We start from the raw sequence: 25,763 nt of genomic DNA on the forward strand, positions 1-25,763 counted from the left end.
TAGCTGGTATGTGTTTTTTCTTCTTCTCTTGTACGCAGAGATAAAACCAGAAATATTCACCGCAGTGGCTCCTTTGCTGTCATTTTCATTGGCTGATACATCAAAAGTGCCAAATGGTCTGCAAACCAATGCACTCCCACTCCCTTTATGTAGCAGATGTACACTTGGAAGCCTAGAATTATAATTTCGGGCTACGGGCAGTCGTCACATATAGAAGCATTGCCCCTGTGTTTACAGTAAGATAAGAATAGAGAGTTGTTGCTCCAACTGCTGCTTTTTGATAGATCTTTCCACTGTATATGTGGCATGTCTGGACATGCACCACACATAACCACACACTCACTCACTCACTGTGTGTGAGAGGAGAGAAGGACAGTGTGGCTGATCCGGTCTGGAACACTGCATGTTACACACTGCACATTGTCTCACTTCCCCCATGATTTCATCCCCTGCATCAGAGTAAGAGATGTATTTTACGGTATTTTTCCCTCTGACACTTAATCGTAGCCATCATCACCAAGGCCTATTTTATACTTTCAAAACATTTTAAGAAATGGTGAAAGTAGACGATCTACATAGTGCGGGGGCTTGTGGATTTTGGACATTCTGTTTAGGGACTCACTCTAGGCTGAAACATCAATCCTTAATAACCCCACAACTTTATGGCCTAACCTTACAACTGTAAGGTCTAGATCTGTGTTGCAATAGTGATTGAATGTTTGGGCGTTGCTTATCGAGAGACGTCCCGCGAACGTCGCTCAACACCTACTATAGAGGTCTATTGATATGCATATAGGCTCGTTTCTTTGTTAAACATCCTGTTGTGACACTAAAGCGTTGGTGAGGTGTGAACTTGTGGGGTTTTGGGATCAATGCATGTCTGTTTGCGTGAGTGGCGAGACCCCTGCTTAGAAAAGATATGTGGTGGCGGGGCGCGCGACCCAAGACTATTACTACTACACTGGTCTAGATACACAATGTTGGTGTCTATGGAGAGATGCCACCTGGGAGAATGTAGATGAGTTTTGTTGTAGCCATCACCAGGCCAGAGTGACAGCAGAAATTCCAAATTGCACTTCGGCCTAATGTAGCCAGCAGAAAGTATCTAAATTGTGCCAAATGGCTTTTTGAGTTTTTTGCCTCAAAACAGGGATTCTGAATATAAAATGCTACTGATTTCCACTTCAAGAGAAAAGTATATACTGTACTAATTAAATGATAACCAAAACTAGATGAATGGAAAGCTGTGAAAAACACCACCACACTTGAGGCTTTGGAGACCAGTTATTGCGTGCCTGAAAATCAAAAGGTTTTTTCTCTTGAAAAATAATTTGAATGCATAAATAGCTGTGTATATGCCAGAAGTTTAAACTGATTAACTTGGAATTTGTGCAAGGCTCACACACTTAACGTGTCTGCCACTTTCTCTCTCTCTCTGTGTGTATATCGTCAGTGTCGGGCAGAAACCTCGTATCTCCAAGTTTCAAATTTGTACGTTTTTTTCTCCAAGTAAAGCCCTACTTCATCATATAAGGCTGTCGCATTTTTTAAATGATAAATACAAAAGGAACGGTCTTGGACATACAAGGTTTCCACCCAACAACAACGATATGCTTGTGTTATCAGCGACACTGAGCGTTGGCTGTACGTCAGTGTTTGTGCGCGCACACGCCAGGTCGCTGCGGGGGGGATTAGTGAGCATGTGAGCGTCACAACTGTGGCTTTGTCTGGCTTTCTTGCCATAATGGATTAACATGAAATGAAAGCGGGGATAGGAGCTGAAAACCGGGTGCGTGCTGTCTGAAGAATTAACACGGGTTGCCATGGCAGCCAACCACGAGGGACAGGTGTGCTTGTGAGATGCTGAGGGAAACATGCTGTGTGATTAGAACAGGGCCATGGTGGGCTGCTGGAACTGTAAGAAGGGTAAGGGCTTTCTCTTTTACGAGTTCACCGTGGCTGGAAGATTTCAAACTTTGATTTACAGCATCCGATTATACAAGGAAAGTAGCTTTGTTTTATTACAGGCCATGGTTGCCTATCAAAGTCACTGTCAGTTTAGACAAACCAAAGATTTGGCAGTAAAGATAGATTGTATATGTTAAGGGAAATAAAGTGTGCAAATGCCACACGGCAAAGAAGTTGATTACCAGTAAGACTCCCTAATCGGGAGATAAACGACCGTCAGGTCGCAGCGTGATGTTAGGCCAAAATGTGTAGAAGCAGTGTCCAAAAATGTGTTTGAAAAAATCAACTGATGGTGGCGCTATATGGGACAGATCCATGTTGATGACATGAGTGTAGACATACTGTGTTGCGATTTGCGTGATTTTAGGGCAAAATCTGTAGGAGTAGTGTCCAAAAATGTGTTTTAAAAAATCGGCCTGAAGGTGGCGCTAAATGGGACATATCCATGTTGATGACATCAGTGTAGAGCAAGTGTGTACCGATTTGCGTGATTTTAGGGCATCATTTGTAGGAGCAGTGTCCAAAAATGTGTTTGAAAAAATTGGCCTGATGGTGGCGCTATATGGGACAGATCCATGTTGATGATATGAGTGTAGACATACTGTGTAGCAATTTGCGTGATTTTAGGGCCAAATCTGTAGGAGTAGTGTCCAAAAATGTGTTTTAAAAAATCGGCCTGAAGGTGGAGCTAAATGGGACATATCCATGTTGATGAGATGAGTGTAGACATACTGTGTACCGATTTGCATGATTTTAGGGCAAAAATTGTAGGAGCAGTGTCCAAAAATGTTGATGATATGAGTGTAGACATACTGTGTAGCAATTTGCGTGATTTTAGGGCCAAATCTGTAGTAGTGTCCAAAAATGTGTTTTAAAAAATCGGCCTGAAGGTGGCGCTAAATGGGACATATCCATGTTGATGAGATGAGTGTAGACATACTGTGTACTGATTTGCGTGATTTTAGGGCGAAAATTGTAGGAGCAGTGTCCAAAAATGTGTTTTGCAAGAATCGGCCTCATGGTGGCGCTAGAAGAGGGCCATGTGAGAATTGATCGGGGCAACGGTTGCAGAGATATGCGCAGGGCAAAAGTGTGACGTGTGACGGACTGACGGACGGACAGCCGGTGGAGGTTTTGATAGTAAATGCGACCTGACGGTCGCAATTATGTTTTGCAGTTCTTCAGAATGAAGTGGGCATGAACGCCAAAACGCAACGAATCCGCTACTTTCCGGTATGCAGACTTGATTTCCCTAGTTTTCAATTTACTGCAGCCATCTTAACTCAAACTCTGCCCTCAAAATACCCCTTTGTACCCCTTCTCTGCCATGCCCGTAGAACCCATAAATGTAATAAAAATTAATTAAAACATTTTTTTTTATCGAAGCGAAACTAAAATAGGCCGGAACTAATGCTCCGTGATCGGTTTCTACACGGACACATTATTGAGCGGACAACTTAACATTGGAGTCCCTGAACCGGAAGCGGATGTCCGTCCTCTATTTTGGCCCGTTAGCTTTCTGTCTGAACTCCGCGGCTTACAGATGGAGAACTTATTGATCAATTGAAAAAGTTTCAACGGATTTGAGAAGCTGATGGAATACGCGAACACACGATGCATAGCAGTGTCCGATCACGCACGATGGGAACTGGACGAGCGCCCACGTTAACAGGTAGGAGAAGCCGGCAGTGAAAGACATAGAGAAATTAACGGGCTTTACGGCCGTAAACTACGAATGAGTTAAATTGTGGGACATTTTGGGCAGACGTGTAGTAGAACCCAGGCTCTGCATCTTCATTCAGCCACATGAACCTTAGCATCCCTTTTCTGGAAATGTAATAATTTGCGAACATTTGGTCGTTTTCAGTGATTGGTTATTTTCGACGAAGAGATTTGGTCTAGAGGGAAAAATGGAGCGAGCCAAGTATACAGTAGACCCCTGGGGGACACTGGTCACTGGTAGGGTTTGTACTGTAGGTGTATTATCTCAGTCTCATTGTCAACCTCAGCAACACTTAGCCTAACCCATCCTCTTCCCACTGGCTGGGCCACATGATCAAACACAATGCGAGACAACACAATGCATGGTTTATTGTGTTGTGGACTCTTGTATTGTATTTTTGGTTTGGGTCCGGGAGTTGTAATTGAGCCGTTAGACAGAAGGCAGAGAGCAGATCTTCTGGGAGCTGTGTTGCTGTTATTCCAACCACCACAGAGTACAGAGGGGGATCGTTTTGCTTGAATAGGGAGCGGACTGGGAGGCAGCTGTTCCACTGTATGGTTCATTGTGTTTCTTTAGCGTTTTGATCTGCTCCCCCTGGCAGGCCAAAGCCAGCAACCTACAATGTACACCCGCAGCATGCAAATCCAAAGCCCGCCAAAAGCACCGCCTCATAGGCTAAATGGCACAGATTTACACAGAGTGATGGCTTGTCTGCATGTTGGCTTATGAATGTAGCTGCAGGCAACTGCATCCATCTGCTGCCAGGTTGAAGTTGGACATGATTACAAAAAGAGGAAAAGGTGGGAAGGCAGGCAAAGCTGCCACATGCTTTACAAAATGTATATCAACATCCAGTGTTGAAGCCCCCATTTGTTTCCTTTGGTTCATCTAGTTCATATACAGTATGTCAAACTCAAGGCCCGGGGGCCAAATCAGGCCCGTGAATGAATTATCTTTGGCCTGCGAGATGATGTTTAATTACTATTAGAACTGGCCCACTTGCACCACCATAATACTACAAGTCCCACAATGCACTGCGAGTGCATTGGCAGTATACTTGAAACTTGGCCTCACTCTCCCACTAGGCCAAGTGTATATAACTAGAAGTTTGCGGCCCTTCGGGCCGCAAAAGTCTAGAGTTCAGGCCGCTGCGCGGCCTTCACCGCCATGTTGCGGCAGTGTGGTGTGTGTAATGGCCAAATATGGTAGTTTTTTGAGAAAAAAATGTTTTTTGAGAAAAAAAAGTTTTTTGAGAAAAAAAAAAGTTTTTTGAGAAGAAAATTTTTTTTTGAAAAAAAAAAACATTTTTGAAAATGAAAAAAAAAATTTTTGGGGAAAAAAAAAACGCTTGCGCACACACACACGCGCGCGCACGCACGCACACACACACACACACCCCCCTCTGTTGTAATTCGATACTCTACTCTGCTCAGCTCCTCTCCCCCCTCCCTCCCCCCCCTCCCTCTGTAACTTGATACCCTGATGATCATTTCAGCACTGGCCAGAATGTTCAGAATACTATGTCAGGACTGGCTGCTCTGCGTGAGGCGAAAGGCGAGATGTTGTTAAATTGAAATAAATGCCGTTCAAAGAGTGGCATGTTTAAAATGTGGACAGTTGTAAATTTTCACGCTTGTTCGACGTGGTGGCTATGTTTGTGAGAGGTGTAGCGAGACAATGGAGCTAAACATTCAGGTTCTAAATTGTGACCACTTTGTGTTTGCTCAATTGTATGTATTAGATACAGTATATATAAAAGAAAAATCAATACGGCCTCATGGTGCTGTTGGATTTTCCCTGGATGTCTCATTATCTCTTGGGTCATGTATTCAAGATTCCATTCCAATTAGCTACGTATGAGTCATGATACGAAGTTTGACAGTCCTCGGTTGGCAACCCGGCCATTCATTCATATGCTGCATACATGCAGATTATTTTCTAGGAACTTTGACATGCAAGTTCAAAATTGATTTTGACCATAGACATAGTGTTTACCCATGTGCCTAAAGAGTGTAGAAAGTGTTACACTGAAGTAGTAAGCCAAGGCAGTGGCCATGGTGAGAATGTGGAAACTCTGGGATTTTCCAGGGATGTTTAAAAACCCATTGGGAACATGTAGAGTGCTTTCCTTGAGACAACAACAGATAAATACACAGGCCTACACACACTCGCACAGACACATAGCTCTGGGTCTGTGTACAGTATGCTGTGGTGGTATATACTGTATGTACGGTATATAGTGTGTGTGTGTGTGTGTGTGTGTGTGTGTGTGTGTGTGTGTGTGTGTGTGTGTGTGTGTGTGTGTGTGTGTGTGTGTGTGTGTGTGTGTGTGTGTGTGTGTGTGTGTGTGTGTGTGTGTGTGTGTGTGTGTGTGTGTGTGTGTGTGTGTGTGTGTGTGTGTGTGTGTGTGTAAAAACTACGCACAAGAAGTTAGGACTTAACTTTGGTCCATTATATTGCCCTTTTAACAATACCAATTGGTATTGTTTTATATTTTATACGATTTCTATTGTTGATTAGTCACCTTTACAACGAGGTACAGCTTTTATGCATCGGGACATTTGTGGAATGAGCAACACAGCCAAACGTGTGGGTAGCGCCCCCCAAAAATGGTCAAAATGGTCTGCAGTACAGTTCTGTTGGTATTGACCTTTGTTGCTTGGTGCATTGAATGATTGCACTTTCCCAAAAACAACACAGGCCATTTTGGCACATTTTCTGGGGACGCTACCCACACGTTAAGCTGTGCTGGTCATTCCATGAATGCCAAGGTTCAAGGTTCAAGGTTGTACTTTATTGTTACGTCTTTTGTACAGGTACAGGTACATAAGAGTAAAATTTGTTTTTGTTTGGCATCCTTCAGACAATGCAGTCGTATATTAAAAAAAACAATATAATAACAGCAAACCACATCTAAAAATAATAATAATAATAATAATAATCTAAAAAGGTGTAAATAATAAGACGTAAAAAAGATGAAAAAATAAAGGAGTGCAAAAGGCAAAAGAGCAACAGGAAAAGAAAAGAGCATCCTCAGATGTACATGTGCAAAATGTTTGGCATATTCTATACGATGCCCGATGCTTTCAAGCTGTACCTCGTTGTAAAGGTGACAAATCAACAATAAAACTGATATAAAACACAATACCATTTGGTCTTATTAAAGGGGAGAGATAATGGACCGAAGCTACATTTCCTAACTTTTTGTGCATGGTTTATAAATACGATATCTAAATATATATATATATACTATAAAGAAGTATGTGTGTGGGCGTAGGGGCATGAGTCATTCCACTCCTTAATCCCAAGGCCTTGAGGGGGAATAGCATTTAAATGAATTCCCCTCTCCTTCCTAGACCTCTCTCTGTTCCTCATTAAGGGGCCTGAGAAAGCTGTTGAGATTCACCGAGAGGGCTGGTTCTTGTATCCGGTCTGCACACTGTTGTTTTAGAATTCCCCCTGTTCTGTTCAGACCCAGCAGATTCATGGATGTTATTATCCTCCCTAAGCATCCGTTTATGTTTTCATTCCAGGCAGCGTAAACCATATCCTACTGTAATAGTCCAGTCAGTGTCCCGGTTGGAATGCTAGTGTCAGGCTTCATATTGAAGGACAATGTAATAACCTAACCCTCTACTCTAGGTCTCCATTAGCACTGCATTTCAAAATATACTAACAATGGCCAACATTTTATAAAACTCCCTGGGATCCCTAAGAAAACTTTTTATTGTACAACATGATTTGGTCCGATATGGTCTGTAATAAAAAAAAAATGTAAGTCTATATATAAATAGATGGCCTTGGGAACGAATGGTTCCAAAGCCATGTGGCCCATTATAGGTCAGGAGCCTATCTCTTATTTTCCTTAGCGTGAGGCAGCTTGATGTATAAATACACAGCCCCTGGACATGATGCTTGTATGTTGCAGGAACTTGATGCTGAGTACCAAGCAGAGAGGGTACCATTTTTCAGTGTGTGCGCACACGACTGCACGTGTGAACATATAATTCACATCACATGTCTATTGCATCCAGTTCTACGATCTTAATTTTCCTTCTTTTTGCACTTGCATTTCTAGGGCTAGCCTAACCTTGTATTACACTTTTATTATTTTATGGAATATTACAGGATGCCTCTGGTTAAGAACTCACACTTAAAATGTCTTTAGACCTCATACAGACCGTGTTTACAGTCACCTCCAACATATGCTGCCTTTGATTAGACAATGGATGTTCCATTGCTTTTGTTATCTCAGCCAGGACGAAGGATGAGATAATAAGGAGATTATTTGTGTGTTGTGCCTAGTTTCGCAAACAAGCTGCCAAAAGGCATCCACCAATCAGTCTCGCCCAAATATGGAGTTCCACTCACTGACTTCATCAATATCGTCAGCATGATGTCAGAGATCCACAGGGAAGCCATGCTGTTTTTAGACCCTGTGTGGGCTGAATGCAACAGGCCCCCACCCCGTCTGCAATACCGTAGCTAGCCACATTCCCTGTATGTGGTTTCCACTGCATCTCACCACATGAAAATAAAGACACTTTTCCACCAGGTCCCGAGCCATTTAAAGGGGCTAAAGACACGCACCTCTGCCTGGGCAGAAACGTCTACATTTTCCACAGTGGGTTACAGACTGTGGTTGGCGGTGGGCGCTTGACAGGAAAATCTTCAAAACCAGATGGAGTCTGTCCCATGCAGAACATGCAGGGAAGGGAGAAGAGGGGGTGGTCTGGAAGACAAGCACTGGCATATTTGGCGGTAATCCACCCCTGGTTGGTGGGCGAGCGGGTGGTTGCGGAAAAACGTGGGTGTTAATGGCATGGCAGCGCACACTATTGTGTTCACACTAGTCATCTGACTAACACGACTGTTTATCCCTGGGCTGGAGAGATCATGCTGCTGATGTGTTCATTGCGACCGAAGGTCTCAGTTTGTCATGAGAAACGTCACAGCTTGTCCGTGTCCGTGTAGACGTGTACACATTTTTGGGGTTTCCATGGGTTTGCTGCTCTGACATCATGCTCTGATGTCACTGTGATGTCAGGGGAACCACTCTACCAGAATGGGTTTGCCGTTCTGGCTTCACTGTGATGTCACACTAACAGAATCCGTTTTATGCCCATATATGGAGTTCCCTGATGTCATCAATATTAATGATGCCCTGTTAGAGAGATCCCTGTGATGCCAGGGGGAACAAATCCCTTTTATGTCCATGTATGGAGATATGGAGATCCCTGTGATGCCAGGGGAACAAATCCCTTTTATGCCCATGTATGGAGATCCTTGATGTGTCCACAGCCCTGATGTCCACATCACTGTGGCGTGACCTCGCGACAAGGTCACTTTTTGCCCTGAGGCATCTTACTAGTAATACTTGAGACATGTGCTAGCACTTTGAGAGCTTCGTGTTGAACATCCCTGGGAAATATATTGAAAATAGTTAAAATGTGAGCTTGTAGATCTGCACTTTTGTGCGAGACACTTGTATGATGAAGTAGGGCATTCATTTACGGAAAAATGGTGAGATTAGGTTTCTGCGTGATGGCAACAAATATGTACATGTTTAGACAATGACTACATTCGTCCTCACTGTTTCCTGCCTGGTTGAGTTGAGAGACACTATCTTAACGAAAGAGGCAGCGAAAGGATTGGGGCCCCACTGACTCACCCCACTGACTAAATACTGTATAGTATGTCATAGACAATTGGCTGTGCAGTGGGTTTCTCTCTCCCCCAGGCAGGCCTGTGAGTATACTCTCCCAGGGGCTGATTATGACACTTTCAGGAGCTCTTTTACACACACACACACACACACACACACACACACACACACACACACACACACACACACACACACACACACACACACACACACACTTGCTCAAGTACAACATATGATTGATGAGCCCTGTTTGAAGGATTGCAGGTAGTCTTTGGCTTAGGTTGTCATTTTGTCTGTGCTAGCCCGGTGCCGACAGGAGGTGATAAGAGCGTTTATGAGTAATAACCAGGGCCAAAACGGCAGCAGCAAGCCTGTCTGCACAGCTTTCAACAAGTTCTTAATATTACATTCTGTCAACAAGGGGGAACAAGGCCGACGGGTTAGCAACTAAACGAGTTTCTTTTTGCAGACGTCCACTTTATTTTCCTGTTATCGTAAGACTCTCAGAGGCGGCCATGGCGTTGCAACATTGCCTGAACCAATCAAATGAAGTAATGAATAACTATTGAGGAAATTGTTGCCGCTTCATGAAGTGACAACGCGATGCGTGATGCTTACACACACGCACAGTTTTGTTCAGATATTGTTGTAAGCATAGACGGGTGTCACAGTTGATACCTAGTCCCTTCTTTCAGTAACTCCCATATCTATACAGTTTGATAGTTTCAACCACTCTGTGATACAAATATGAAGTAATGAGGGTCTCTCTGTAACGCCACAGTACCTTTGAAGTACGTTTGAACTATACTGAAATGGGCTATAAATATGAAGTAATGAGCGTCCTACTATACAATCCTTTCCACCTAAGGACCAGATTTTAAAAGGATGGAACCCTTGTGGTTGGGTTTACAGAGCCTTACATGGGCTGCTAGCAGGGCTTCAAGTTCCAGCCAGTAATTATTTTGGCTGAAAATATTCCAGTAAAGGATATCAAACTGACTGAATTACTATTATTGCAACAGCAAAGTAAACTATTTCATCCAATGTTTGGCTTTGCAAAACACATTTACTGTTAATTTAATCGAAAACTGCCTTGAGTTGTGGTTGGTCTATGATTTCCATCCACAGGTTTGCTGTTCTAGTCTTGCAACACTATGTTCATGTTGTCAACTGGAAAAGCCTGTAATCTCTGTAGCCACAGTAGTAGAGGTTTGCACCAATGGCATTGCCATTGTATAGTCAAACCAGTATATTGGCCAACTTGCAACGGGAATCTACAGATTCAAATATCAGCCCTAAACCTCAACTGTGTTGAAAACAAAAGTAGACTTTTTGTCAGTTTGGTAATTGTGCTGATCATGTGCTGTGAAATCAAACACGTGAAGAATACAATAGTTGTAGAACAGTTTCAGCATCCATTAGCCTCTGTCACACAAGTGATAACCCCACCCTTAGCCCAGGGCTTTCTAAAGCCTGCTCTGGAGCATGATTAACCCCACATTGTTGAGGTTATTCCCAAAACAATGGGGTTAAGATCAGGTGTGTGAAATGAAATTATTTGGAACTACAAAGGAGCGCATATCCCCGGCAAAGATTCTCTGACATCAAATTGATGACTCCATTGTGACTGTGTCAGTGTGGAACTCCAAATATTGGGCAGGTCTGACGAAATGGATGGTGCATCTGATATCTAACTATTATCTACTATTACTTCTTTAACGATTAATTTACGGAATGTCTGTCTGTCCGCCATCTGTCTACAGTACTATACTGATGTCACATACTGGCCTGGACACGGAACACCATATATGGGCAGGGCAAAGGACATGGAACACCATATATGGGTGAAACAGTGCCCACATTTCACTGATACCGCCACCTGTACTGCGCATGCGTCTCTGCCATGGTAACATCTGCATGCTGAAAAAATGCCCAGATTTGGAGATGACTGACATCACTGATACGTCTGGGTTCTCTAACATTACTTCTGAGACTCCTACATTCAAATCACCCTTATACTGTGCACACCCCCTGGGCAAGCTCCTAGTATTATGAATTCACAAAATGCAAAACATATTCACGCACAAAACATAAGTAAATTATGTGAAAGATATTGAGGGATTTACCTCCTTGGCCTACTTGGAGCGTGCACAAGAAATCTGCCTCTGTTCGGCCCAGTGTTTGTGAGATTAGCCGCAGACAGATGGACAATCCAATGTCCAATCAAAGGAAGCGTTTGCCAAGTTTGAATCTTTAACCCGGGGCATATTGTAACAGGTTAATAAATACTATGAGGTTGAGCCAACACTGAGATAACCTAGGGCAGGGGTGTCAAACTCATTTTGGGTTGAGGGCCACATTGGTCAAAAGGTGACTTGAGCTGGGCTAGCCAGCGCACAAGCACACACATCCAGCTAAGTGCCATTAAGTGTGCATATATATATATATATATATATATATATATATATATATATATATATATATATATAAAATAAACATATGTGTGTATATATATAAACATATGCATATACATATGTACACACACACACACACACACACACACACACACACACACACACACACACACACACACACACACACACACACACACACACACACACACACAGTGAACATTTTCAAATAATTTTCCAAACTATTACACTTGTTGTGTGAATGGCTGTTATACCAGCATTGTTTTTCAGTCTGTTGGCAGTCAGTTCACATTTTATTACTAATCTGAATGGTAGTGTATGTTACAATACAACGATTGAGATGATTGTGTTTAGTTTTCCTGCTCTTCTATTGAGACAATTAGATTGTGTCAAAGGTGTTTACACACACACACACACACACACACACACACACACACACACACACACACACACACACACACACACATATATATATACATAAGATTTGTAAAGTTATACGTATATAGTGCTCAGTGTGAATAGGCCTTTACACAGCATTGTTTTTCAGTAACTGACTCACTACTGTAGCTACCTTAATTATAGACACTGAAAACAAACAATGCATTTTTAAGGAGCCCAATTAAAACATTGAAAGTAGAACAACTCAATTTGAAGTTATACATATTCTTTTCTACTATTAACGCATTCGCTGCTTTTTCAAAATGGCTGCCAAGTACCAGGATGCCTCAGTCTCTATAGACTTCCATGTAATTCATAGTGCACAGATCATGCATGCCCATGCCTAGATCATGCACCATGTACATGGTGCTGTGAACAGTGTGCACACACGTGTGTGCACACTGTTCACAGCTTTCAAACAAAAAAATCCACTTGGAAATCCGTTCAGGGATTCATGAGATAGAAGCCATTATGTTTTCTTCAAATGTGGTGTGGTATGGGGGTTAAACATGCAATTTCGCGATTGCGATCATGCCTACTACATTTTTGGAGGTCCATTTTTGGAGGTCCGTCGCGGGCCGCATTGGACCTCTTCACGGGCCGCAAAATGCCCGCGAAATGGTAGTTTGACACCCCTGACCTAGGGCATAGCAATGCAAGTGGGGAAAATATGAACATTGAGAGGACAAATACATTGTAGGGTAACTGGACTGGGGCACGTACGTGGTTCTGGTGGCAAGCGTCTAAGCCACTACATCAACTGTCATTACCATCTGCATCCTATTCTTGTCCCCAGCATTCACCCAGCTTCAACCCCACTCCCTGGTCCACAAGCAGCAGCAGTTTGTGGTGCAACCAAGTCAAGCTTCCCTCAGGACCCAGGGACAGCTGTTGCAAACGGCCTCCATCCAGCCATCGCAGCACCCAGTCCCAGTGCTGCCCAAACCTGCGCCCCACCAGCCATCAGCACCCAGCCAGCAAGCCACCATCTTCCACTCCACCATCAGCCCCCATGCCCTCCACTCCACCCTGAGTCACGCCAAGGCCCAGCCCGTCCAGCTTACTGCCATCAACCTTCAGATACAGCCGACGGTAAATAGACCGCAAGTGTACTGTGTAGCATGTAATAATGCAATATTACTTTTGGGACTGCATCCATACTGCATACAGCATTAGCGCACTGGTGGAATTTCAATTAGATTGCATATACTTTAGGTCCAGGGATGGCCACTATACAGTACCATCACAGGTAGGAATGCACCTAACAGGCGGCAGCAGATTTTGATCATACAGTATATGCTTTAATGCCATGATCGGCTCATCCCTGTAATCTCAATTGTAGCTCTTAAAAAAAAAAGTAAAGTCCTGCTGCAAAATTGTGTTCTCTAGATGGTTATCCATAGACTGTTGTTAAATGATCTTTTTGGAAGTCTGCTACAAGAAAATGTCAACTGCTGATTAGTCTCGTGTAGCCAGACAATCTGAGAATCTCCGCCTACCGATGTGTCTGGTGATATCTAAATTCAATGTAGGGGCTCGAACTCGGTGGAACCATTGCAAAGACTTTAGAGCGTTCCTTCAAATGGGGACATGATATGAATTGTTTCTAAAGCAGTGGGTATAGGTTTGTTAGCTGTCTAGCCCATGCCCCTACATTACATTTAGATGTTACAAGATGTATCATTATTAGGAAGAGAACTCTGTTTGTTTGGCTACATGAGACTTAACACTTGATCTGTCTTTGCATTATATTCTGGGATAATTTATCTTTGTTTTATGTTTGTTCTTCCACTGGCCTTTTGTTTCCTGTGATGCATGCCAAGGCTGCTCGACTGGTCCAGGACAATAAAGATAAGCCCACCTCACTGGTGGTCAGAGAAACGTGTTCCACCCCTGCTCCACAGCAACAACAACAACAACAACAACAACAACAACAACAACAACAACAACAACAGCAGCAGCAGCAAAAACTACAACTGCAGCAACAACTACAACAGCAGCAGCAGCAACAACTACAACAACAGCAGCAGCAGCAGCAACAACAGCAGCAGCAGCAGCCTACACCTTCCCCACCACAACCCCTCAAGCCTATAGAACTGCCCAAAGTTGACCCAGCCACACCAGCTGTCGAGCCACAAGGTAACACATCAGCATTTAATTTATGGTTTTCTACTAAGTATATAGAATGCCGGAATGAAACGTACCACTGCCTCCCATCATGTCCAAACTCAAGCAGTCCTTTTAGGTACAAAGGTTTCGGCTGATTCAAGCATTCCAAGTGGTAAGCGGTAACGTGTACACTATCAAGAGACGAGGATGGATTCCAACATGCTATGTATGCAGCAAACGTTGGCAAGTGGCTGAATGCCATGAAGCCAGCCCAACCCAACTACTTATTAACCATTGTGCAATACTAGAATATCGCCCGCCTTTGGCGGGCGAATCCTAGAGTTCGCACGCTTCGCGTGCTCACATGCACACACGCACAACTGCTCCAAGCCATGTTGCCCACAAAAAGCACTGTTTCTTCATGTATTTTGAGTGTGTGTGTGTGTGTGTGTGTGTGTGTGTGTGTGTGTGTGTGTGTGTGTGTGTGTGTGTGTGTGTGTGTGTGTGTGTGTGTGTGTGTGTGTGTGTGTGTGTGTGTGTGTGTGTGTGTGTGTGTGTGTGTGCCCCCTGTGCAGCTGACCCCTCTCTCTCCCCCTGTGCAGCTGACCCCTTCCCTCCCTTCCCTCTTGTAACCTGAGACTCTCTCTCTCTCTCTCTCTCTCTCTCTCTCTCTCTCTCTCTCTCTCTCCCTGTGCAGCTGACCCCCCCCCCCCTTCCCTCTTGTAACCTGAGACTCTCTCTCTCTCTCTTGCTCTCTAGCGAATGAGCGGACGGCATAGGGTTGTGGGCGGTTTTTCCGTACGTTCTTCTCCCTACCCAGTACGTTCTTCTCCCTACCGTTGAGTTGAAGTTGAGTTGAAGTCAATGCAAAGTGGGCGTGAATGGGCTTGGAAGTGGGATGCGGCTCTTACTCAATTGTAAATATAAGATGAAGATTGGTAGCATTTTCACTACTTTGTGTTCTGGAGGTAGCTTTTACCATGCTCTAAAAACGTAGCCATTGTGTTAGTGCACCATTGTGAGCTAAATATTTGTGCTTTTAAGTTTTAGATGAAACACACTACACAGAATAGTCCCTCAGGTCTAATTACCAAAATGTCTGTATACTGCTATAAGTAAAAGAGAAAGGGGGTATGTTTGGCTTGTTTGCTTTTCTTGTGCTGTGCTTACAGTACAAACACATTTATCCTAGCCTCCTGGGAGTAGCCTGTTACACAGTATGCACATTAAGTGTTGTCTCTAGACATTTACATTTGGGGGATTTGGCTGGTGCTCTTCATCCAGAAAGTTAATATAAAGATAACGATATGTCGGCATTCACATCAATTATGATGGCTTTTTTGTGGTGTGGACGCTGCCATCCACTTCAATTGAAAACAATATTTTTTATTGCGACTGTCAGGTCGCAGTTACTATCAAAACCTCCACCGGCTGTCTGTCTGTCTGTCTGTCTGTCTGTCACGTCACACTTTTCCCCTACTCATATCTCCGCCACCGTTGCCCCTATCCATGCCAAACCACAACCTCCACCCCTCATTTCTCACATGCCCCTCTTCTAGCATCACCATGAGGCCGATTCTTGCAAAACATATTTTTGGACACTGCTCCTACACATTTTGCCCTAAAATCACACAAAGCGGAAACACAGTATGTCTAGAGTCATGTCATCATTGGCCGATTTTTGCAAAACACATTTTTGGACACCGCTCAAACACATTTTGGACACTGCTCCTACAGATTTTGGCCTAAAATCGTGCAAAGCGGTACACAGTATGTCTAGAGTCATGTCATCAACATGGATCTGTACCATTTAGCGCCGTTACAGCTAAACCCCACAATCTCTGGCCCTACCACGCACATCCCCCTACACCCAGGAACCAATGGCACTTACAGGCCTATTTGTGTGTACATGTGACCTGGCGGTCGCTCCCAATTAGGGAGTGTTACTGGTTGTTATCTTTATCGTTATCGAGCCCAGTGGGAAAGGGCCTTTAAAGTTGGCACAGTTGATCACTCGGTGTCTTCGTTTACCACATGAATCCACTCGACACAATTGTGGGCCTGTCATATTGTCATAATATGCTACATTTGGTGGAACTAGCAGATCTACAAGCTCAAGTTATAAGCTTGACTATTTTCAGCAAAGAGTTTTGATAACGAGGGGAAAAGAAGGAGCGGACCAAGTGTATACACTTGGGGGACCCTGGTGCAAAACATGTGGAAACCCTGTCAATCTAGGAAAAGCGCTCGTTTTTGGCACGAGTCGATGTGACCTGGTGGGGCTACCACACGAAATAAACACCAGGTCTCTAAGATTTGGTCTTGGCCTACTCTGTGTCTTGAGACAACTTGTTGTGATTTGGCAATATATATATATATATATATATATATATATATATATATTTTTTTTTTTTTAAGATTTGTTTTTGGGCTTTTATGCCTTTAATGACAGGATAGTAGAATGACACGCTGTCAGGCATCATAGCCTATGTGGTATGCTCCTGGACCACTAGGCCAGCGAGCGCCCCATAAAGATGAGATTTGATTGATTTGTTAAATTAGACATAATCCCATGACATTTATACTAGTGTGATTTGGCAATGGCATCATTAGGTTTGGGGCATCTTCTGTGACAATCTTGAGAATAAAGATAATGAATTTCTCTCATTGATTACTTTTTCGATTCATCAATTAATCGAGAAACACGTTTTATAATTGTTTAATCAACAAAATTAATTTGTCTAATTAACCACTTGAGTCCTATTTTATACTTCATTCTACAACGATGTTGTGCAAAAATACAGAAAATACTCAAAATAGCCATGTTCACAACATGCCGTGACGTGTAAATGCACTTGCATACATTTCTGTAATTTTTTTTACCTTCTGGAAGAAAAACTATTATTCCCCAAAATGTATTATTTTATTAAAAATTGGTTATTTTATATAATGGATTACATTGATTTGTTCGATTAAATGTTGCATCTCTATAAGTGTAAGTGCCCAAGCAAAGCATATTCAAGTTGTATGAGGATGCATGCCCTGAAGAACTGTGTGAGGTCTAATGCAATTTTAAGGACTGCAACTGCACGTATCGGTAACAAAATGCCAAGACATTTTGCAGAGTCAGTAGAACGTATTTTTACATTGGTGCATTTCTCGCTTATTATGCACATTTGGTAGACTGGTTGGCTCAGAATGGGATTAAAATGGTTCTTTTGTGTGACTTGTCTTGCGCAAAGACAGTGTGGCAGAGATAGGGTAGTGTATGATTACGGAATTATGATACTTTTACAGAGTACAAGCGGATGTTGTCCATTTTAGGAGAAGAAAACATGTTTCTACTGTGACTGTCTGTCCTTCGGAATGTTGGCCAGGTTTATACTCTTATTTCTTCTCAATTTAAATATGGTTCAAAGCCACAAAATGGCTGTATGCCAATGTGTGGAGTGTGAATGGATATTCTGTAGGGCAGTGTTTCTCAAACTTTCACTTTTCAAGGTCTCCCCTTAACTCTGACAGTGTACAAATGGAACCAAATGAACCTGTTAGGGTTCATTTGGTTCCATTTGTACACTGTTACAGACTTGTATGGGTCAATTTAGACCCCAGATTCCCTCTAATCCACTTTGAGAACCACTGCTGTAGGTGTACACTCACCTTCTCAAGGCAGGACATTACCTTTTCCTCTGTTGGTCACAGACAGTGGCATTACCAAATGCCACACATTGTGAGCTTGTAGATCTGCTATATTTTCATGAGATTTTTATAGGTATTTGAAAATTTGAAATTGGTCATTCTGCATTATGAGTACTTTCTTTTACTTTTGGTACTTTAAGTACATTTTGTTGCCAATACTTTTGTACTTTTACGCAAGTACATTTTGAATTCCTGACTTTTATGACTTTTACTTGCAGTGGTGGAAAAAGTAGTCAAATGTTTTACTTGAGTCAAAGTATCAATACTGCAATGTAGAAATACTCTGTCAAGTAAAAGTCTAGAATTCAAAATGTACTTGAGTAAAAGTACAAAAGTATTACCATCAAAATGTACTTAAGTCCCAAAAGTAAAAGTACAAAATGTTTGAAAATAGCAGATCTACAAGCTCACAACGTGTCACGATGCGACACGTTGTGAGCTTGTAGATTGTCTATTTTCAAATAACCAAGGTATAAAGTAGTGCTAAAGTGGTTAATGTATGTTTTATAATATTATAATAATGTATATCTGCGAAGTAACTAGTAAAGTTGTCAAATAAATGTAGTGGAGTAAAAGTACAATATTTGGATCTAGAATGTAAAAAAGAATGGAAATACTCCAGTAAAGTAAAAGTACCTCAAAAGTAAAACTGTACTTAAGTACAGTACTTAAGTAAAAGTACTTAGTTACTTTACACCACTGTTTACTTGTAATTGAGTATATTTATATTCCAGTATTGATACTTTTACATGCGAGTACCAGTTCAGCCAATCGCAGCACGGCCGTCCCTCCGGGCTATGGGATCAGTGGAAACTATGTTCAAAGTGAAAGTGAAGTCTCGTCTCAGTCCCGTGGACGCTAGTAGCCTGCATAGCAGCATGTGTCTGGTGTGGTCGGGGCTGGAGAAGGACTGGAGTCCCTCTCCAGTCTCCAGCCTGAGCCTGGGAGTGGACCAGAGAGTTAATATGGAGTTGGCTGCAGTCTGGAAGTGTCTCTGAACTGCTTCAATGTGACTGTCGTGTCGCCGTATCGCGTCCCTGCGTGGTGGTCGTGTCAAAACAAGTTCACTTCTATTGGATACAAAAACACGAGTGTTTGATCGTTCAAAGAATCGACGAAACGTACAGTACGGGAAGAAGTGTACAGTACGGGAAGTTCGAACGGTGAGAAGACTTTTAATTGCTCAACTCGCAGTTGTGTGTTTCTAGCTTACTTTCGTTTGTGTTTAATTATTAGTGCGATCATCGCGAAGAGACGCTGATTGTGAGAGTGACGCATCATTGATCAACTTTTATCCGGTCTAATATGATTAATAAGTCATGTTATAATTCGCTCATGAAACATCTGCGAACGATGTCTGAGAAGCCCATAAACGCTTCTGGCAGGTGAATGCATTGTTGAACTTGTTGTTAAATTAACGTGTGTCTGACTCTATGGTCTGTTACACTTACAGTATAATATAAGTCTGTTAATTATTTGTCCTTTCAGACCATAACCTTTCACAGGCCTAATTAAGAACTCATGTGAATGCCTGCACAGAATACATGGTAGCTTATACCGTGGTTATTAACTAAAGTGAAGTCGATGGTTCTCAAAGTACGGGACCATCGGGGTTGATTGATTGAATACTTTATAAAATGTTTGCAACAACAACAAAAAGTGCGCCGTAGCACAGATTTATACAAAATAATGCAAAAAGGATAACCCAAATAAGCCTATAGGGCTTTGATTGATTGAAGACGTTATTAGAAGTTTGCATAGGAAAAGGTACAGTTTCACGACGGTACAGTTCACTGGTACAAGGTCAGCTAAAAGGAGATCCTAGAAAAGCACTTTGCTTATTTCCACAGGAAACCATTGGAAATAAGCCAAGTGCTTTTCTAGGATCTCGTTTCCATTAAGGTCCTGTGTATGCAATTCATCCAGACACTTAAAGACAAACAATAATATACAGTAATATGCAAAAACATCATATACAAGAGTAGTAATAAGAAGGAAAGATATGTACAGTAAACAGTTGGGGGGAGTAGTTTCTGGGGATAAGCTTAGAATTTAAACTTTTTACAGGTGCCATTTACAATTTGCAGGTGCTCTTATAGAGCGGTTTTGAAGGAGGGTAAGGCAGCCACACTTTTTAATGACTGTCGGTAGGTCATTCCACATTCTGGAGGCAATGCATAGCGTTAGAATGAATTAGACCCCGTTTATGTGCCGAAACTGTGTTCAGTGAGATCAGTGGGGCTACTTCTGGTGAAGTAGTCTTGACAGGTATGTGGGTAATCCCTGTTTTCCCTGCTTTCTTCTCGTGTATCTTGAAGACCAGGCCCATTGCAAGTTGCTTTACTCAGTCCTGTACCCTGAGCCACCCTACCCTAGCATCATGAGCAGGGGTTGGGTGAGAGGCCTAGTAGTAACCTGACCAGTTTGTTTTGAGAGGTCTGCAGTTTTGTTTTCAATCTCTTTGAGGTGCTAAAGTACTGCAAGGTTCATGCAGAGACAAAATGACATATGGATGAGTGCTCCTGCTAGTGTCCTCAGTGTTACTGAATAGAACAGTGGTTCTCAACCTGTGGGTCGGGACCCCCAGGGGGGTCCCCAAATTATTTTGGGGGGTCCCTAGATGATTAACTTAAAGTGAAACATTGTTTTCTCTCAACAGTAAACAAAGCAACATAGAGTTTAAGTGTAGGGTATATGCACATTTCTAATCTAAAGTGACAATTTAAGGACTTTTTAATACCTCTAAAATGACAAATTAAACATTGGCCAAATTGACAAATATTAGGGGCAGAAATTGAGAAAATAGCAGATCTACATGCTCACAACGCCTCGCAACGCAAGGCGTTGTGAGCATGTAGATCTGCTATTTTCACAAATAGAAGCGTGTTATACAAAATGTTTTGCCTCAGCTCTTAGTGCTCGTCAGGGGGGGGGGGGGGGGGGGGGCTAAAAGGGCCTGAAAAGGTTGAGAACCACTGGAATAGAAAACGTGTTATTTGTGGAGTTCCAAATGGACCCTTTCAGTCGGTAACTCTTGAGAGCTCACAACGGTTCCATTTGTACACTATCAGAGTTATGGGCGTCCTTGGAATATAAAGGCTTCGGGAGCACTGGACTAAGTTGTCATGTGCTCTTTCCCCTCTAAGGACAAGGCACTACCAAGAGGCTGAGCACCTCACCTGGGACCCCACCTCCAGCCATGACCTCAGGAAATGAGAGCGAGGCGCCCAGCGTGCCAGCCAGTGCACCCCAGAATGGAGAGAACAAGCCACCCCAGGCTATTGTCAAACCCCAAGTCCTCACTCATGTCATCGAGGGCTTTGTCATCCAGGAAGGAGCTGAGCCCTTCCCTGTGTGTGTAAGTAGCTCTGTCTGCCTCAATCCTATGCCATCTTTTCACCTTGGAAGCAAGGTGCGCTGAACAACCCCCAAATTGTTCGTGCATGTGTTGGACCTGACATGTTTAGCAAGCAAACATTGTCATGTACACTATATAACTCAACTCACTGGTCCCAGTGGTAGTGACAGCCAGCACTTTCTGAGCTGCTGTCATTTGAAATGGTCATTAATTACATGGCGGTTGAACTCGATGTAACTCATGTAAAAGGGACACAGTTGAGTAGGTGTGGTGACGAGCCTATGTACACTTTCTGTACTCCGTTTATCAAATCCCTGTTTATTATTAATTTCCACCCATCAATTCACAAATTAGCTTCATCTTAACCCTTAGGGAAAAGTTTACCCTAAACTAGGAAACCACCAAAGTAGCAAGTGATACAATTGTACTTTAACTGCTCTTTGTACAGTAATTTGTATTTGGACTCACTGCCTCCTACTGGATATCTGTTGCAAATGCATGCCACAGTACCTTCAGTACTGTGTGCTGTAGAACAGTGGTTCTCAACCTGTGGGTTGGGGCCCCCAGAGGGGTCCCCACATTATTTTGGGGGGTCCCCAGATGATTAACTTAATGTGGAATATTGTTTTCTCACTCAACAGTAAACAAACCAACATAAAGTTTAAGTGTATTGAGGGTATATGCACATTTCTAAAGTGACAATTTAAGGACTTTTTAATACCTCTAAAATGACAAATTAAACATTGGACAAATTGTCAAATATTAGAGGCAGAAATTGTGAAAATAGCAGATCTACATGCTCACAACGCCATTGTAGCAGTAGATCTGCTATTTTAACAATAGAACTGTGTTATACAAAATGTAATGCCTCAACTATTAGTGCTTGTCAGGGTGGGGGGTCCCCAGTTAAAATATGATTATTTGGGGGGGGGGTCGCGGCCTGAAAAGGTCGAGAATACACTGCTGTAGATTCAGGATTCAATAATAATATATACAATGAATATTCATATTGACAGTTGAATCCAAATTTACACATTAATGTTTCCAATTTATGTTGCGTGTACAAAATATTTTCTTAACTACTTGTTTTTCATACAATTATACACATACACACCTGGGATGTGCACAACGCTGCGTGCTCATTACAATATTGGATGGATGGATGGATTGAAATTCATATCGCAACCTGAAAATGTATTTTCTGTTTACTAAAGAGTTGGAGAGGGAGGGACTGGGAGACCACTGTTACTGAACAAACACACTTGATTATTATAGCAATGACTGCTATCAGATTATAGAGCTATTTAACACTTATTTTAACAAGAAATATCACTAACAGCGTCTTTAAAGTCCGTGCTGACCATCTGCACTTGGACTGACCGGGTCAGCATAAAGTCCCCTTGTATATGGGGAAGATTGTCTCCTCTGTATGCTCTGCTATGCTAGCTCATCCTAGAGTGGCTGGAAGTGGTTCATCTAAGCCTTCGAGGTGTCAGACTGAGCCCTCAAACCACATGAGAAAGAAAAAGAATATATGCATTTATGTAAGTCCTCTGACGCCACCCTCAGCACTTGCTGCTCTCACTTTCTGTACCCAATCTCCTCCTTGCGGATTGTGTTTAGCCTAACAATAGATGGTAGTTACCTCAGTCCTCTCCGCCCCCCCCTGTCTTGACCTGTCACCCGACACAGTCCTCGTCAGCGAGCTTGTTGTTTAAACAACCGAACAATAGACCCCAGTTACCTTGCCACTCGCTTTGCATAAACTTCATCATCAGACACATAAACATAGAGTATATTCTGGTAGGTATCACCTGTAGCCAAACTGAGACTGTTTTCTGTTGTCCAAAAAAGAAAAGATGACGTTGAAGGCCAGACATTCCATGATAATTGTAAAGTTTGTGAGATAATATGTGCGTTTACACTGAGAAGACATATTACACTGAGAAGAATATGACAACTATGAGCGTGCAGAATGCAAAAGTTAAACAAACAAAAATGGCAATCCTTGTTCACTTATTCATGGCTTACATGACAATGAGCATTAATACATCTAAACTGCACTCAGGTCTCTGAAAGCAGCAAGTGAAAAAATGTTGACACTGTTCAGTGAGTGTACTGAAACATGTAAGCTAAATGCATTATGATGTAGACTAGAGTGTTAATATTTTGTAGGTATAGCTGCCAGTGGGGACAGTATTCTACATTTGTGTCTGCCTGTGTTTGAAATATAACCTTGTTTTTTCATCTCTCTTCAAAGATTTCTTGTAGGCTGTGGCTGTAATACCAATAATCTTCAAAATAAACAACATTATTTAAGTGAAGTGAGACACTAGTTAATGGCAGAGAATGAGACAAACAAAGGCAGTGACAGCTGTGGTAGACGCTATTCACTTTGCACAACGGGTGTGACCTGCATGAAGTAGCATTTAATAATAATCGAACATACAGGAATAATATATCAAACGCACCTTTTCCCTGTTATGCTGTAATCTATTTTTAACGCTATGTTGCGTTCATGGCCAACAGGTTATAATCTTTTCCCATCAGTTGCTCCCCCCTCGTCTTACCGGTATGGCGTGCCGGCACGGAATATTTGAGTGGAACGCTGTTCTGTTCCGGCACCACTTTCACCCCTGCTGTTATCCCTGATCTCATTGCTTTAGTGCCTTGCTCAAGGGCAGGCATTTTTACAGCAACGCAAATTTGCTTATATAGCACATTTCATACACAAGTGTGACTCAAGGTGCTTTACCTAAGGAATAAAAAGGCATTCAAGGACACAAATGCTTTCAAATGTATGAAATACAGAAATGGAATAATATTTTTCCATGGTCATCTGAAGGTGGAGCGTCTTCCCATCCTGATAGACAGCCCAAAGAAGTTGGACCATCAGCTGTCCTCTGACCCTGACAAGACCCCGGTCAGCAACACCGCCAACACCACCGACTCGGAGCCTGAGGACATCAGTCAGCCGGGTAACAAACAACAAAATACATTCAACATTAAAATATCAAATAAATAGTTGTACATTTATTTGCCATTTCCCCCCATAAGAATGTCAAGATCTCTTGGAAATTAGGATATGCTGGTAAAATGGGTATTTTTGATTTTGGAACAAAATGTAACTTGATTCATTTCCAAAGCTTGCTGGTGTTAATGAGGTAATGTAAATGTGAACTCTCACCAGAGAAAGACCAAGATGATGAACCCAAGCTGACGTGCGAATACTGCGGCTGGGTCGACTTCGCCTACAAGTTCAAGGGTTCCAAAAGATTCTGCTCTATGGTGTGTGCAAAGAGGTAAGTGGTCTTTGGTTTTATATTTCTTATAACAATCAGCCCTTTCCTGGGAATACGCGTACAGGATGGATGTGGATAATTAACTAATAACCATGGATGTTTTGTATATGAAACAGGTACAATGTGGGCTGCACCAAGCGGATAGGCCTTTTCCGTCCAGAGAGGAGTAAGCCTAACAATCGTTTTCGCAGAAGAGCACCGGGCCGTCCCCCCAGTGTAGAGGCCAAGAAACAGGTAAACCACCCTCCACTGACCGATACATACAGTACTGTACATCCTTTGGATTTGTTAGATTTATTTTAATTTAACCTTTACCTAAAGCTACACTCAAAACGTTATTTCCAATGTTTCACTCTTACGGGTGGAGAGGTGAGTTTCCTATCTGTAGGCGAGTTTTCGATCTCTACAGTTTTGAGTGGAGTACATCATAGTTTTATTATGTCATAAGCTCTTTTCAAGCTCTTTTCAACAACAGCAAACAGCTTTTCATAGATTAACTATTTTTAATCAATAGGATTATGCAGATTGTTTGGCATTTTAAGTGCACTGTCAATTCTAATGAGCTTGACAATAATGTCAAAATCACTAGTCAACAGCAGTCATTCTGCTGTTACTGCTATGACACCTGAATTTCTTTTAGCTTATCTTATTGCTACATCATGGCTGACTTGCCCTCTGTCTCTCTTGCTGGTCTTGATGGTATGTTCCAGAAACTGACTCCCTCGGTACAGCAGAACCAGGGGGGAGGCTCTGTGTCTTCCCCTCAGCCCTCACAGCCCAGTCAAGGGGAGTCCAGCCCATGTTCAGACATGTCCAGCTATGAGGAGCCACCTTCTCCCCTGTCAGCAGCCAGCTCAGGGCCCACGGCTCCGGCCCCGGCGCTAGCTTCAGTGCAGGTACCTGTTCACCGGCAGCCAAGCAGGGCGTCTGACCAGGATGGCTGTGCGGGTGTGAGTGGCAGTGTTACCAGAGATGTGCCTAGTCTCTCCCAGCACTTCCCACGGAACGACCCCACCAAGTGGAACGTGGAAGAAGTTTACGATTTCATCCGCTCTTTACCAGGTCAGTG

At 42.7% G+C, this 25,763-nt stretch overlaps 1 protein-coding gene across 1 annotated transcript in view; it reads left to right on the plus strand.

Annotated features, from left to right (window-relative positions):
• Positions 1-25,763, plus strand: part of phc2b (polyhomeotic homolog 2b) — a 61,612-nt gene that overhangs the window by 33,433 nt on the left and 2,416 nt on the right. The window contains exons 8-14 of the mRNA XM_080728534.1: positions 13,023-13,318; positions 14,050-14,365; positions 21,181-21,392; positions 24,238-24,370; positions 24,583-24,694; positions 24,811-24,928; positions 25,405-25,756. Coding sequence (XP_080584660.1) covers positions 13,023-13,318; positions 14,050-14,365; positions 21,181-21,392; positions 24,238-24,370; positions 24,583-24,694; positions 24,811-24,928; positions 25,405-25,756 — 1,539 coding nt within the window. The remainder of the gene's footprint in view (positions 1-13,022; positions 13,319-14,049; positions 14,366-21,180; positions 21,393-24,237; positions 24,371-24,582; positions 24,695-24,810; positions 24,929-25,404; positions 25,757-25,763) is intronic.

The sequence above is a fragment of the Nannobrachium achirus genome (genome assembly GCF_963921795.1).
Source record: "Nannobrachium achirus genome assembly, chromosome: 6".
NCBI lineage: Eukaryota > Metazoa > Chordata > Actinopteri > Myctophiformes > Myctophidae > Nannobrachium > Nannobrachium achirus.